This window comes from Anabrus simplex, chromosome 14 (assembly GCF_040414725.1).
Source record: "Anabrus simplex isolate iqAnaSimp1 chromosome 14, ASM4041472v1, whole genome shotgun sequence".
NCBI classification, from domain to species: domain Eukaryota; kingdom Metazoa; phylum Arthropoda; class Insecta; order Orthoptera; family Tettigoniidae; genus Anabrus; species Anabrus simplex.
The window spans coordinates 7,783,271-7,799,521 of NC_090278.1; the positions used below are offsets into that span (position 1 = coordinate 7,783,271).

The following is a 16,251-nucleotide window of genomic DNA, read 5'->3' on the forward strand; positions in this document are numbered from 1 at the left end:
TATCCGTTGCCTCTCCTATACTATCCATGTCCATCCTGATCACATGTCCAGCAACAGATAACACCCTTAGTTCCCGTCTTTCCTCTCGTCCTGCCCGTTGTCTCCCCTACTATCCATGTCCATCCGGATCACATGTCCAGCAACAGATAACCCCTTAGTTGCCGTCTTTCCTCTCGTCCTGCCCGTTGCCTCTCCCATACTATCCATGTCCATCCTGATCACATGTCCAGCAACAGACAACCCCCTTAGTTCCCCTCTTTCCTTTCGTCCTACCCGTTGTCTCGTATACTATCCATGTCCATCCTGACCATATTTACTGATTGAGAACTTAACTCTTTCGTTTCTGAAATTTTGTTATGTCTCTTCAGTAAAAAGTCAATGAGATGTTTGTTGATGAGTCATCAGTTCATAGTCTGCTTTCATACAGCTCTCCATGCCGCCCTATTCCGTGCTAACATTCCCATTTCTACATAACTACTGCATCCTACATCTGCCTTAATCTGCTTGTCATATTCATACCTTCGTTTACCTCTACCGTTCTTACCGCCTACACTTCCTTCAAAACCAAATGATGTGTCTTATCTTCTTCTCGTCAAATGCAGCCAAATCGATCTCCTCCCACCAATTCGATTCGGTATCACTTCATTCGTGATTCCATCTATCCATCTCACCTTCAGCATTCCTTTGTAACACCACGTCTCAAAAGCTTCTATTCTCTTTCTTTCTGAGACAGTTATTATCCATGTTTCACATCCATACAATGCCACGCACCAGACGGAAGTCTTCAGAAACATCTTTCTAAATCCTATATCAATGATCGAAGTGAACACTTTTCTTTTCTTAAGGAAGCTCTTCCTTGCTTGTGCTAGTCTGCATTTTATGTCCTCCTTACTTCTGCCATCGTTATTTTACTACCCAAGTAACAACATTCACCTACTTTCTTTAAGACTACATTTCCTAATCTAATATTTTCTGCATCGCCTGACTTCATCTGATTGCAGTCCATTACTTTTCTTTAGAACTTATTTATTTTCAACTCCGACTCCTTGTCCAAGACTCTCTCCATTCCATTCAGCAATTTCTTCAGATCTTCTGCTAATTCAGATAAAATAACAGCATCATCAGCAAATCTGAGAGTTTTGATTTCCTCTCCTTGGATTTCGATTCCCTTCCCAAATTTTTCTTTGATTTCCTTTACTGCCTGTTCTATATAAACATTGAAAAGGAGGGGGACAAACTGCAACCTTGCCTCACTCCTTTTTGGTTACTGCTTCTTTTTCAAAGCCTTCTATTCTTATCAGTGCAGACTGCAATGAGATATGCCCTTTTAAAACCAACTGCTATGTTTGACCCTCAGTCCTCACTCAACCTGAGGCATGAAAAACGCCCATTTAAAAGTAATCGTTAGGATCTATATTTAAACTTTTCGAAATGCACAAAAACAGAAAATAGACCAAATATTAATGCCCGTTTAAAATAAATTGATTCCATTGCTTAAAACGCAAGAAATCCCCAGCAGGTCATTGAAATATCTAGGTTGATGGTCTCTGAGCTGAACCATCTCATATTTGATAACATGAGGAATGTTATTCAAAAGTGAATGAGTAAAATCCGCCGCTTTGCGTCGAGAAGAGAGTTCCTCTTCAGTGTCCTCTATCATTAAACAAAAGAGACTCTCGAAAGTGGCACGAACTACGGCTTAACTGGGATAGAAAGAGAGGCGCATTGAAATCCAAGGCCAGCCGACATGAGTAATGGGTGGCTGTGCGCGACGCTCTTCAGTTATTAATTACCGGTAGTTCCTTCCATCCACGCCCCGCAGCAGCACTGCTACTGCTGTGTTTAATGAACGGTTATCCAATGCCAAGAAGTGAAACAAATGAAAAATAACATCTTCGCTCTAGCAGAAGGAATAACGAACAAAATATATATTTTAAAAATGTATGCACCCTTTTAAAATCTGAGAGATAAATGTGAATCTATCATTGATACTCGTAATTCTTTTGTATAACTGATGTCTTATTGGGTCCTCGTAGAACAACTCATTGGTTTAATTTTTGACAATTAGCAGAAAAACTATTAGAAATGAAAATAAATCAATTTTCAGAAATATTTTGATGTTCTATTACTCGTAAATACCTTTTACAATTAATACTGTCTCTGTATTTAAAACTTCAACACTCTTTTTCCCGAAATCTAGCTAATTTTCACTTATACTCTTAATTCCTGGAATATGACGTCGTTGATGTTAATTCTTCAGTCGTACGGAGACGTTAAGCCTTAGACAGAACCCTTGATGTTATTCAATCAATCACTCAAACAATCTCTACTGATCTGCAGTGATGGCAGTCGCTCGGGTGGCGGATTCCCTATCTGTTTTTTACCCGGTATTTTCTTAAATAATTTCTTTTGAACATTTCCTTTAGTAAATAATTCCATTCGCTAACTCCTCTTCCTATACACGAATATTTGCCCCAATTTGTACTCTTGAATTCCAACTTTATCTTCATTTTGTGATGTTTCCTACTTTTAAAAACACCACTCAAATTTATTCATCTACTAATATCATTCCACGTCATCTCTCCACTGACATCTCGGAACACACCACTTAGTCGAGGTCCTACCACCCCAAACTTTGCAACATTTTTGTAACGCTACCCTTTTGTCGGAAATCACCGAAAACAAATAGAGCTTTCAATCAATAAATCAATCAATACTGATGTGCATTTAGAGCACTCGCTCAGATGGCAGATTCTCTATCTGTTATTTTCCTAACATTTTCTTAAATGATTTCACAGAAATTAGATATTTCTTGAACTCCTCCCTTGGTAAGTTATTCCAATCCCTAAATCCCTTTCCTATAAACGAATACTTGCCCGAATTTGTCGTCTCGAATTCCAACTTTATCTTAATTATTACAGGGTCAGATAAAGCTTCGCCTACTCTAATTCTCTATTTTCTAGAAATATCGCCGTCACCCATTCAGTCACACTTTTGTCTAGTTCTATTGCACTCATTTTTTCTAGTAGTCTCCCATGATCCTTCTTTCTTAATCTGTTTACGCTCCAGGATTGGCTTTTCCCTCGGACTCAGCGAGGGATCCCATCTCTACCCTCTCAAGGGCAGTGTCCTGGAACTTCAGACTCTGGGTCGGGGATACAACTGGGGAGGATGACCAGTGCCTCGCCCAGGCGGCCTCACCTGCTATGCTGAAGAGGGGCCTCGGGGGGGGGGATGGGAAGACTGGAAGGGATAGGCAAGGGCGAGGGAAGGCCATGGCCTTAAGTAAGGTACAATCCGGGCATTTGCCTGGAGAAAAAGTGAGAAACAACGGAAAACCACTTTCAGGATGGCTGAGGTGGGAATCGAACCCACCTCTACTCAGTTCACCTCCCGAGGCTGAGTGGACCCCGTTCCAGCCCTCGTACCACTTTTCAAATTTCGTAACAGAACCGGGAATCGAACCCGGGCCTCCGGGGGTGGCAGCTAATCACACTAACCACTACACCACAGAGGCGGACCGTCCCATGATCCACCCTATCAAATGCCTTAGACAGGCCAAGCATGATACAGTCCATTTGACCTCCGGAATCCAAGATATCTGCTATATCTTGCTGGAATCCTACAAGTTGAGCTTCAGTGAAATAACCTTTCCTAAAAACGAACTGCCTTCTCAACCAGTTATTAATTTCGCAAACGTGTCTAATATAATCATAAAGAATGTATTCCCAAAGCTTACATGCACTGCATGTCAATCTGACTGGCCTGAAATTTTCAGCTTTATGTCTGTCACCCTTTCCTGGCTTTTATTTGAATTCCTTCCGCCTCTCGAATCAAATAATCCTGGTGTGGCTCCCATACACTGGAACCATACTATATTTGGGGTCTTACCAGAGACTTACAGTATATGCCCTCTCCCTTACATCCTTACTACATCCCCTAAATACACTCATAACCATGTGCAGAGATCTGTACCCTTTATTTCCTGTACAATATCATTTATGTATTACCCCAATGAAGATCTTACCTTACATTAACACCTAGGTTCATACAATGAAACCCAAAAGGAACTTTCATCCCATCAACACAGTAATTGAAACTGAGAAAACTTTCCCTCCTAATGAAACTCACAAGCTGACTTTTAACCCCGTTTATCATCATACCATTGCCTGCGTCTGATAACACGAGAAATATTATTTTGCAAACATTTCTGTGTAAAATACTCCCTCGACAGGAGTAGGCTATGTGCCGTCACCGTGCTTCACCCTCTGTCTTCCTACTATCATATATGACGGCTATGTTTAGGTTGAAGTCAGGAAGGGCATTTGGTCGTAAGAGTACTCCACAAAGCTTCATCTCACTTCATACTCAACCCCGTAGGAAAACGGGACAAAGGTTGGACATTCACACTATTAAGCCCCGACACGAAAGATTTACAACGGAATTAAGTTACTTTCGGATGAAGGTAGCGTTGTAAATTATTTTGGACATGCCCTTCCGGCATCCGGGAAGAATTTCTTTCCATTTCTGAACGTCTTCCCTTGCCTTTTTAATTTCGATAGATTGAGAGGTTTAAAAAAATACCTTCCAGTTCCGATAGAAAGTACAAATTAGTAAGCAGTTTCACAGGATAACCTGTCTAAGGCATTTGATAGGGTAGATCATGGGCGACTACTGGCAAAAATGAGTGCAATTGGACTTGACAAAAGAGTGACTGAATGGGTTGCTCTGTTTCTAGAAAATAGAACTCAGAGAATTAGAGTAGGTGAAGCTTTATCTGTCCCTGTAAAAATTAAGAGGGGAATTCATCAAGGCATTATTATTGGACCTTTATGTTTTTATATATGTATATCAATGATATGTGTAAAGAAGTGGAATCAGAGATAAGGCTTTTCTCGGATGATGTTATTCTGTACAGAGTAATAAATAAGTTACAGGATTGTGAGCAACTGCAAAATGACCTTGATAATGTTGTGAGATGTACGGTAGGCAATGGTATGATGATAAATGGGGATAAAAGTCAGGTTGTGAGTTTCACAAACAGAAAAAGTCCTCTCAGTTTTAATTACTGCGTTGATGGGGTGAAAATTCCCTTTGCGGATCGTTGTAAATACCTAGGTATTAATATAAGGAAAGATCTTCATTGGGGTAATCACATAAATATGATTGTAAATACAGGGTACACATCTCTGTACATAGTTATGAGAGTATTTAGGAGTTGTAGTAAGGATGTAAAGGAGAGAGCATATTTGTCTCTGGTGAGACCCCAACTAGAGTATAGTTCCAGTGTATGGGACCCTTACCAGGATTACTTGATTCAGGAACTGGAAAAAAATCCAAAGAAAAGCAGCTCGATTTGTTCTGGGCGATTTCCGACAAAAGAGTAGCGTTACAAAAATGTTGCAAAGTTTGGGCTGGGAAGACTTGGGAGAAAGGAGACGAGCTGCTCGACTAAATGGTATGTTCCGAGCTGTCAGTGGAGAGATGGCGTGGGAGGACATCAGTAGACGAATAAGTTTGGATGGTGTCTTTAAAAGTAGGAAAGATCACAAAATGAAGATAAAGTTGGAGTTCAAGAGGACAAATTGGGGAAAATAATCGTTTATCGGAAGGGGAGTTAGGGATTGGAATAACTTACTAAGGGAGATGTTCAATAAATTTCCAATTTATTTACAATCATTTAAGAAAAGGCTAGGAAAACAACAGATAGGGAATCTGCCACCTGGGCGACTGCCCTAAATGCAGATCAGGATTGATTGATTGATTGATTGATTGATTAATTGATTTTGTTTGAAGGTGAAATAAATTTTCCAAGTGATTACTGAGATGGTAAAGTTTAGTTAACGTGATCAACGATGATGATGATGTCCGGCTTCATGGCTAAATGGTTAGCGTGCCGGCCTTTGTTCACAGAGTTCCCGGGTTCGATTCCAGGCACGGTCGGGAATTTTAACAATAATTAGTTAATTCCCCTGGCACGGGGACTGGGTGTATATGTCGTCTTCATCATCATTTCATCCTCATCACGACGCGCAGGTTGCCTACGGGAGTCAAATCAAAAAATCTGCACCTGGCGAGCCGAATTCCTCGAACACCTCCCGGCACTAAAAGCCATACACCATTTCATTTCATGATGATGATTATGTTTGCTGTTTAAATGGGCGGAACATCTATGTCATCGGCCCCTACTGGTAGGAAATGAGACGAAATGTGACGACAATTTAAAAGTCCAACATTCATCCACTGACCAGAATTCAGAACGTGATGATGTAGAATGAATGTATGGATATAAATTTAAAATAATCAGAGGATCCAACTCACAATACTGAAAGTTAAAAATAATTCCAAAATAGATCCACTGACTAGAATTCACAAAGATGACGATTATGAACTTAAAACAGTCAGTGGATCTGATCCGCAATAAACAGACCAAGGGGCTGCTTCCAAAAGACAATCCTGAATCGATGATGCTTGTTGTATAAAGAGGTCCAAAATCCAGGTCAACGGCTCCTCATAAAGGTACTTATATCTAGTAAAGTAGAACCATAGTATTTCACATATAGTGGTACTAATCACAGGCAATGTAAGCCCGTGGTGTTCCTCACAAAGGGGGTACTAATCACAGGCAACGCCCAGGCCCGTGGTGTTTCTCACATAATGGTACTAATCACAGGCAAGGTAATTCCGCGGTGTTCTGCATATAGTGGTACTAATCACAGATACTTAAACCCACAGTGAATCGCTCTCTGCTCTTACTAATGACAAACCCATTGCGTACCTAACAAAGTGGTACTACTCGCAAGTAAAGGCGACCCACGGTGTTCCCCGCGTGTTGGTACTAATCACAAGTAGTCTCATGGTCCTTATTCACCCCTTTATCACCCTTTTAGTCACCTCTTACGACAGGAAGGGGGTACAGTGGGATAACGTGATCAACAGTTGTCAAGAAGTTGAAATTTAAACCTGTTTCTTAAAAAAATGTTCACGCCTTAAAATGTCATCTAATGAAAATTTGGGTGAGATATTTTAATGCTAATAAGTATGAGACCTGCCATTTTGAGCGGTTGAAAACTGCAGAATAATTTTTCGCTATACTTCCACGTAATGTAAGTATAAAGCGGTCTTTTTTAATTGACTTCCGCACAATGGACAGACGAGAGAAACAGACTATTGATAGACTCTCTGAAGGGAATACGTTTAGTTGAATATAGTCCAACTTCAAACACTTAAACTGTTCTGAGTTTTATGATAGTACTAACTGTAGTACTCGGCACTGCTCGGGTAATTTTTTGAATGTTCCCTTTTAGAATTTATTTATTTATTCATTTATTTATTTATTTATTTATTTATTTATTTATTTATTTATTTATTTATTTATTTATTTATTTATTTATTTATTTATTTATTTATTTCCTTCACTTGTAGCGAAGTTGGACTCACGGCCCTTTCTTACACTTAAACACATAATGTTGTTGTTATTGTTGTTGCTGTTGCTGTTCTTTGAGTCATGACTCCATAGACTGGTTTCATGCAGCTCTCCACACCATCCTATCCTGTGCTTACCTCTTCATTTCTACGTAACTCCTGCATCCTATATCTGCTCTAATCTGCTTTTCATATTCATACCTTGGTCTACCCTGCCGTTCTTATCCTCTACACTTCCTCAAAAATCAAATTAACAAGTCCTGGGTGTCTTAATATGTTTCCTATCATTCCAGCTCTTCTTCTCCTTAAATTTAGCCAAATCGATCTCCTTTCACAAATTCTGTTCGATCCACCTTTCAGCATTCTTCTGTAACACCATATTTCAAAATATTGTGTTCTCTTTCTTTCTGAGCTAGTTATCGTCCATGTTTCACTTCCATAAAATGCCACGCTCCAGACAGAAGTATTCAAAAAGTGTTTCTAATTCCTGTATCAATTTTCGTAGTTAGCACGTTTCTTTTCTTAAGAAAACAGGCTTTCTTTGCGTGTGCTAGTCTCCTTACTTCTGCCATCGTTAGCTATTCTGCTACTCAAGTAACAATATTCATCTATAAGGGGCGATCAAAATGTTTTCATTTGATGGTCGAACAGTCCTGAATCGGAATACCTATCAGGCAAAATCGCCGTGAGCACTGACGCACCAGGTTGAAGATCCCCGTATGATAAAACACCGTGTCCTGCTGCGCGTCCTCTCCCGACAGGAAGCGTCCACCCTTCAGAGCCTTCTTGAGGGAACTGAAGTTGTGATAATCGCATGGGGAGAGATCAGTACTGTAGGGCTCATCCAACACTTGTTGTTGTCCGTAATGGATGAGGCTGGCCTTTCAGATCGACCGGCGTCTGGTTCGAAACGCGACTCGCGCGGAACTTGATGCACAATTCCATAGACAGAAATGCTGTCTCATACATAGTCTTCATTCTCCGATGGATATCTACAGGTGTTTGTCCTGCGGCTGCCAAGAACAGAATAACAGTACGTTGGTCCTGTTTGGACGCATTTGGTAATAACGTCGCCATAGTTCATGTGGCTGCATTTAACACACGCACCTCGACACGACACGACTACCACACTAATCCCTTTGCGTACATGTTGCATGTCCTCTGCAGCAACCCCCTCAAACGGAAACTTTTTTGATCACGCCTTATGCTTCCTGTAAGACTTTATTTCCTAATATAATACGTATTTTATGCATCACCTGCCTTCGTTTCTCAATGTTATTGTCATTGTTTGTGCCCCCCTCCTCCCCGCCCTCACTTCTAATTCCCAATCGCTTCTACTGTAAACGTTGTATTAGCCAATTGCAATCACATAAGGAAATAATATCCGTGATTTTCTGAAGACTAAGGACCGATTTCAGAAACGATGACTAGTTTTAAGTCTTAGACAACGTCTACCTAAACAACGTCTAAATCGAGCACGATCTTCAGCCGATGTTTGACTAGACATCGTTTAAAGTTTGAATATTGGTTTGAAAATGGAGATAAGAAGTATCTTTCATGCAACTCTTTGCTTGCCGCAACCAATAAAATTCGTCGGTGCGCGTGCCGAACGCCAGTCAGCTGTCTTCCTACACATTACTCAAATATTATAGTTTAAGCATGAGGATAAGTAATATTAAAGTCTTTGAGCATGAACATGACTTGCCCACAGATAAGAGTATCGCTTTCGGTGGAAATTAAATCTCATAATATTATCGACACTAAAGCGAGTGCTACCGTACGGGGAAGTGTAGCTTTGATTATAGCGTTGTTACAGTGAGTGTAATCTACTCGTAAATACAGTAGCTTCGACGAAGGGAAGCTAAAGCAATAGTAATGTGTAACCGAGTATGGTGTACGGGCCATATAGATGTAGCTTGCATTCTGGGGATCATAGGTTCGAAACGCATCATCGCCAGCCCTGAAGATTATTTTCCGTAGTTTGCCTATTTTTACACCAGGCGAATACCAGGGGAGTTATTATGGCCACGGCTCTTCTTTCCCAGTCCTCCTCTTTAAACAGTAATCACCACCATCACCACCACTTGCCTTTTCCTATCTGATAGTTGCCGAAAACTTAAACAATTATATAGCCTATATGAAAGCCACATACAACCTACTTTTTTAAATTTTCACTATTGTGTGTGTTTGCTTGGCAGTAAATATAAGTGAATCCCTCCCGGTTGATGTATGTGACAGCCCTCTGACGATTTTTTTTTCTTGCTAGGGGCTTTACGTCGCGCCGACACAGATAGGTCTTATGGCGACGATGGGATAGGAAAGGCCTAGGAGTTGGAAGGAAGCGGCCGTGGCCTTAATTAAGGTACAGCCCCAGCATTTGCCTGGTGTGAAAATGGGAAACCACGGAAAACCATTTTCAGGGCTGCCGATAGCGGGATTCGAACCTACTATCTCCCGGATGCAAGCTCACAGCCGCGCGCCTCTACGCGCACGGCCAACTCGCCCGGTCCTCTGACGATTGGGACAAGTAATTCTGACATGTAAGTAGTCGAAGTGACCTATAATTCCACGGAAAATTACCCGATGTATAATAAAATATGTCGGTTGCCAAGAATTGTATTCCAGTTGACAGTAACTGGACTGTCGCTTTGTCAGTCTCAAGAAACAAATCTCTTGAAAAGAGAAACCTTAAGATATATCTCCCCGTACATGTCAATTGAATTGCTTCCAATTTAGCAGCGGACGACCCACAGAGAGGCAAACCTTTCTTCCCGGAATCGTCTCAATATGATAATACAAATTACATGTTTCATGGTACATAACCTGTGATTGTGATTCACTCCTCTCATTTCAGGTTAAAAAGTGTTCTCGGCATTGGTTAAACATGGTCGGTTGAACATCGGTTTTAGACAGTGTGCAAGTGATAAGTAACATGTCTGCAATGCGGCAACCATACTTAGGCATTGTTTAACCGTAGACATCGTCTAAACACCTTCTCTGCAATTGGCCCTAAGTATTTCTAATTTTACGGATTACTTGTTGAAAAAGTAATTTATAATTGTGTTAGGTAACTGTAATTCAGCCCAGTTATTATTTTAGTTTTCTTGCCATCACAGTTACGTTTATAATATAACAGGGCTGACCACAACAAGGCTCGCGAGCCGCATGCGGCTCTTGAGTCAGTCTTGTGCGGCTCTTGACACCAACCTTAGAGTAAAATTAAATGATATAATTAATGGAATCTAACGATATCTCGCGGCTGGCGGCAGTCAGTAGCAGTGATGTGCGGCTTAACGTTATTAGCGCTGTAGGTCAGTGGTAAGACATGGGAGGTGAAGATAGTTCCGGCGCCTTCCGTTTGATAGTGCTTTGATCGGGAGAGTGTGTCAGTGAGTCAGTGTCGTGAGGTAAAGCCAGTCGCGTTCACGTCAGTACAGTATCGACATTCGCTACTGCCTATTGAAGCTTTTTGGGAAAGACCTTCAGACTAAAACATTTTCTCACTTCAAATGCTTGAAGAAAATTCCTGAAAGCCTTCCTGGCGTTCAGGTGGAAACTGAAGATTACATGAGTAAAATGTCTGGTTTGTTGAAGAAATCAATGCAGATTTAATTATTTGAGATCACTTAAACCTTCATTTTCATTCCTGAAAAATCCTTTTTCTGTTGATGTTGTGGCCGATGGCAGACCTGTTTCATCACCAATAACAAAGGATACAGCAACTGTAGAGTTGGAGCTACAAGAACTGCAAGAAGACAAAGGACTAAAAGGACTCAAACGAAGAGGCATTTCTACCATAGAATTTTGGAAGAATGTTCCAGAAGAAAAATACCGACTATCAAAAGTATGTAAGAGACTTTTCTCAATCTTTGGGGCTACTTATGTATGTGAATCACTGTACTCAACGACTAAATTCATTAAAACTACGTATCGATCTGAACGAACTGATGAACATTTAAGTGTACTTGTGCGAATTGCGCTTACCAATTATCAGCCAGATTTAAAAAAAAACTAACAGCAAAAATGAACACTCAAAAAGCACTTCTCAAAAATAAAATTCTCATTCATTGATGTGTACCTCAAAAATAATGTTCTTTGTAGTGTAGAAAATAAATGTCCCTTCATTTGTCATAAAATGGAAAACGTGTCTTCATTTTATAAATCATTTTCTAAACATGCTCCCAATTTTTTGTCTCCTAAATTTGCGGCTCCCAGAAGTAAGGATAGTGGCCACCCCTGTAATATAACGTCTCTTTCGTTTCTGACCTCACAGATGTCCCGTCTTTTGTCATCAGTAGAGAGCCTGGATTCGGCTTTCCGCTCATAGAGGGCATTGCAGTCTCACTCAAGTGTGACGTTGAATCCAACCCACCGTCCAACCCAATCTGGATTAAAGGTAAGAATGATACAATTCATTCTTGATTATTGTTAGTATATGGCATAGTTTGAAACAATACACATGTGAATAGTTTCAATACGCCTACTTATTAGGTTCGTATAAAATGTTGTCATTTCTTCTTCTTCTTCTTCTTCTTCTTCTTCTTCTTCTTCTGTTTACCCTCCAGCTTTGGTTTTTCCCTCAGACCCAGCGAGGGATCCCACCTCTACCGCCTCAAGGGCAGTGTCCTGGAGCTTCAGACTCTGGGTCGGGAGATACAAATGGGGAGGATGACCAGTACCTCGCCCAGGCGGCCTCACCTGCTATGCTGAACAGGGGGCCTTGTGGAGGGATGGGAAGATTGGGTGGGGCAGGCAAGGAAGAGGGAAAGAAGCGTTCGTGGCCTTAAGTTAGGTACCATCCCGGCATTTTCTTGGAGGAGAAGTGGGAAACCACGGAAAAACACTTCGAGGATGGCTGAGTTGGGAATCGAACCCACCTCTACTCAGTTGACCTCCCGAGGCTGAGTGGACCCCGTTCCAGCCCTCGTACCACTTTTCAAATTTCGTGGCAGAGCCGGGAATCGAACCCAGGCCTCCGGGGGTGGCAGCTAATCACTCTAACCACTACACCACAGAGGCGGACATGTTGCCATTTGCAAGGTATTAAGACATCAAAGACCGAGCTCAATAGCTGCAGTCGCGTAAGTGCGGTCAGTATCCAGTAATTGGGAGACAGTGGGTTCGAGCCCCACTGTCGGCAGCCCTGAATATGGTTTTCCGTGGTTTCCCATTTTCACACCAAGCAAATGCCGAGGCTGTAGCTTAATTAAGGCCACGTCCGCTTCCTTCCAATATCAGGCCTTTCCTATCCTATCGTCGCCATAAAACCTATCTGTGTCGGTGCGACGTAAAACAAATAGCAAAAAAAAAAAAAAAAAGACATCAAACTCCGGCTCCATGGCTAAATAGCGTGCTGGCCTTTGGTTCTGAGGGTCCCGGGTTGGATTCCCAGTCGGGTCGGGAACCTTAACCTTCATTGGTTAATTCTAGTGGCTCGGGGGGTTGGGTATGTGTGGCGTGTTAAGCATTAGAAATCATCCTAGGCCCTCATTTTCACAGACATGCAGATCGCCTAATAGGCCGTCTACGAGAAAAAGTCCCATGCCAGGCCTTTCCGGAGTCCATACGCCATTATTATTAAGACATCACAAGCCAACTATTTGAGAAATCATGAATGGGCCAATATTATTTTATTAGTCTTCGTCACTAACATCGCCCCCTCTGTCTCATTATTGCACCGCAGAATCTCCTGGTAAAATATGTCTTTTTCTGCACCACAAGGAATATGTAGAATAATTACTGGTGCTCTGAATCCAACTCCTCTCGAGAAAATCAATTACCTTGCCGGTATTGCTCCTTGTGATGTCAGGAGAGAGGTTGCTGCTAATAACGAAAGGCTTAAAACAAATTTAATGCCTTCACATCCACTCTTTGGATACCAACCTGCCCAACGGAGACTGAAGTCCAGGAAAGCCTTTTTAACATCTTCAGAACACCTGGAAGGATTATCGGACAAAGCCAGGACTACCAAGTGGGAAAAAAGACCCCTGGCCTCATGAAATGAATGGAACCACAGGAAGTGCTGCCTCCTGGTCACACTGAGGACTGGTTGACATGGAGGTCCTTAAACAGACTTAGATCTGGAATGGATAGAACCAGAGCGAATCTACAAAAATGGAACTTCCCCATCGATACGGCCTTTTGTGACTGTGGTGAAGTTCAGACAACCGAACACCTGCTATGCTGCCCCCTGTGTCCATCAAACTGCACAATAGAAGATTGGTGCTGGCCAACCCAAATGCCCTTGAAGTGGCCAAATTTTGGGCCGAATCGGTGTGACATCTCTATGGCATATATTGTTGAAGACCTTTTACTTGTATATGTCTATGTATATAATTTGTCTCTTTTAAATGTAGTATTATTCTACTGTACTTCTGATTCGAGTAAGGAAGACCACAAGGAATGTACGGTAGCACCTGTTGAATATCAGCTAGTTTTTGTGTGTGTGTTGATGGAAACACTCTCCTGTGAGTATGCTCAAGTCTTTCTAAGAATTATTGCCCTTACTCCTGGCTGTGCAAGTCTGAAAGTATGACAAACAGGACTGCTGATGTGTGGAGAATTAACTACATAACCTTTCATATCTGCAGAGTATTTGAACTCCATGTACTCTGTAGGTTTAAATCTTATCATCTCAGAATATGGAACAGAACGTTTCATGGTTTCGAGTCATATTGTTGTTTTGTTAAATCCTAGTAACACTTCATCTCAGAAGAGCATTTTCAATGTTATGCTGCAGGATCCCAGGACTTTAGTTGTTTTAACATAACATTGTGTATTGAGGTCTTGTATTGACACTTAACTCAAAATCGCTAAAAAATGGACTTAATCCCTTTTAACAAGTCATGATTCAAATGTCAATGCGGAAACATCGCTGTGTGAAGTAGTGTTTGCAAGTTTATTCGGTTAAGTGGAAAAGTTCCCCTTTCTCTTTGCCCCGTCCTGTTTGCTGTCCAAATCACGTTCCGTTGATGTTGAAACTAACACTTTGTGCGTTTACATGCAGGATTCAGATCGATTTGAGTACACTTTTCGTACTGAAAACGGCATGTAAACGGGGACTCAGTTCAGACTGAGTCATCGTAATCAGTTCAAATTGAGTTCCATGTAAACGAGGATCGTATTGTAAACGACTGCGCGCACCCTCCATGTTTGTGTTATTTTCCATAATCGAATCTGTGCTATTCATCTTCATTCATAATCGGCCGATTGAAGATAAAAGTTGAGATCTTGCTAACCAAAGTTTGTAACATTATAAGGAAGTGTAAATAATGCAAATCTTACTTGTAATTCCTTTCAGAGGGGAGATGTGCTCATTGCGATGGCTAGGAACCCACCATCCCGCCCCCAGAAATACATTTAATTTTATAACCCACCATTGTCCATAGCATTAGTATTGGTGAACGTGAACAGAATGTGACGTCATTGCCATCATTGCTGATAATTAGAGTGGGTTATCAACCCCGGATGAATAAAAGCACAAATAGAAACACCACGTAAAGGAAACAATCTGAAATACACAACAGCTATAATCTAATATGAAACTTACCTTGCTGCAGTGGTAGATGCAGGGCTGCGGCAAGATATCCGAGCAAATGCTGTTTCCCCCTGCCGAACCCTAAAACGTGCTTAAAATGCACCCACCGACTTTCAATACTTTGCATCTCACTGACCTGGAATATAAATTCATTAATCTTTTACACACTCTCCAACATAGAATGCGCTGCTATCGCCCTACATAATGCTAGAGACCTGAAAGCCGCTTCATGTCACTGGCTTACGCCCCCCGGAGACCCTTTACTTAGTCATAGACCAGTAGTTTTGTTACGGGTCTTAGTTCCCAACTAAACAGGTTGGCAGCATTCTTAGATCGTCCGAGTCATGGCCAACTCTATACGAAGTTCCTGCCTTCTACACTTGACCAAGACCGACTACAATATATCAGACCTTAATGTTACTATCGATTGGGAGGAAAATGGCGACTTCGTGGGCGAGCTTTTGAGACATGTGGTTGATTCATATCTGTGTTTACATTCTGTTAAAGAGTGTTATTTTGATCGAGTTATTGAAGTATAAAGTATATGTTTGGTAAAATAGTAATCTGTAACGGTTTATCAGTATGGTGTTTTGTTAGAAGTTTATGTGATGGTATTTTTAATGTATAATAGTGTTTATATGGCCGTGCTGTAACATAGCACAAAATGGGTCGTTCCTGCTGCGTTCGTGGTTGTAGATCTAATTATACCGCTGCTGAAGCTTTTAAATTCCCTGAAGATAGATCTCTACAGGAGAAATGGATAAGGAATATTCACCGGGAAAATTTGGAAGTCAAAGACCAAACTATCGTAGGCTATGTGTGTAACCAAAATTTGTGGTTAGGCTTCCTCTTTCCAACCGATAATGGTGAGCCTATTCGTTTTTGTTATTCAGTCGGAGTAATTTCATGTAAGTTGACGATAAGTATTAGTTTCTATGTAGAATATAAGTGTGTGAGTGTATTTATATGAGTCAGTGGTCACTAAGATCTGTAATTATACGCAGTCATGTGAGAATATGTTTGTTTTGATCGTGTTGTGAACCGGATTTAAATCGAACTATGGCAATGCCTCTCATACATCTATCCTTAAGTTCGCTAAGGAATGAAACATTAAGAGAGAAGTGGATCAGTAACATACATCGTGAATATTTCTACAGAACAGTAGTGTGCATATGTCATCTGACAGTAAGTCTGAGATTAGGGAAAACTATTTTTCTAATTCTAAATGGTGGACCTATTCGTATTTTTCTACAAAAAAAAAAAAAAAAAATCATTTAGATAGTGATAGT

The 16,251-nt window shown here is 41.0% G+C and overlaps 1 protein-coding gene across 1 annotated transcript in view; it reads left to right on the forward strand.

The window, feature by feature from the left end:
- Positions 1 to 16,251, forward strand: part of LOC136885355 (nephrin-like) — a 424,800-nt gene that overhangs the window by 143,290 nt on the left and 265,259 nt on the right. Inside the window, exon 4 of the mRNA XM_068230401.1 lies at positions 11,699 to 11,821. Within this exon, the coding sequence (XP_068086502.1) occupies positions 11,699 to 11,821 (123 nt within the window). The remainder of the gene's footprint in view (positions 1 to 11,698; positions 11,822 to 16,251) is intronic.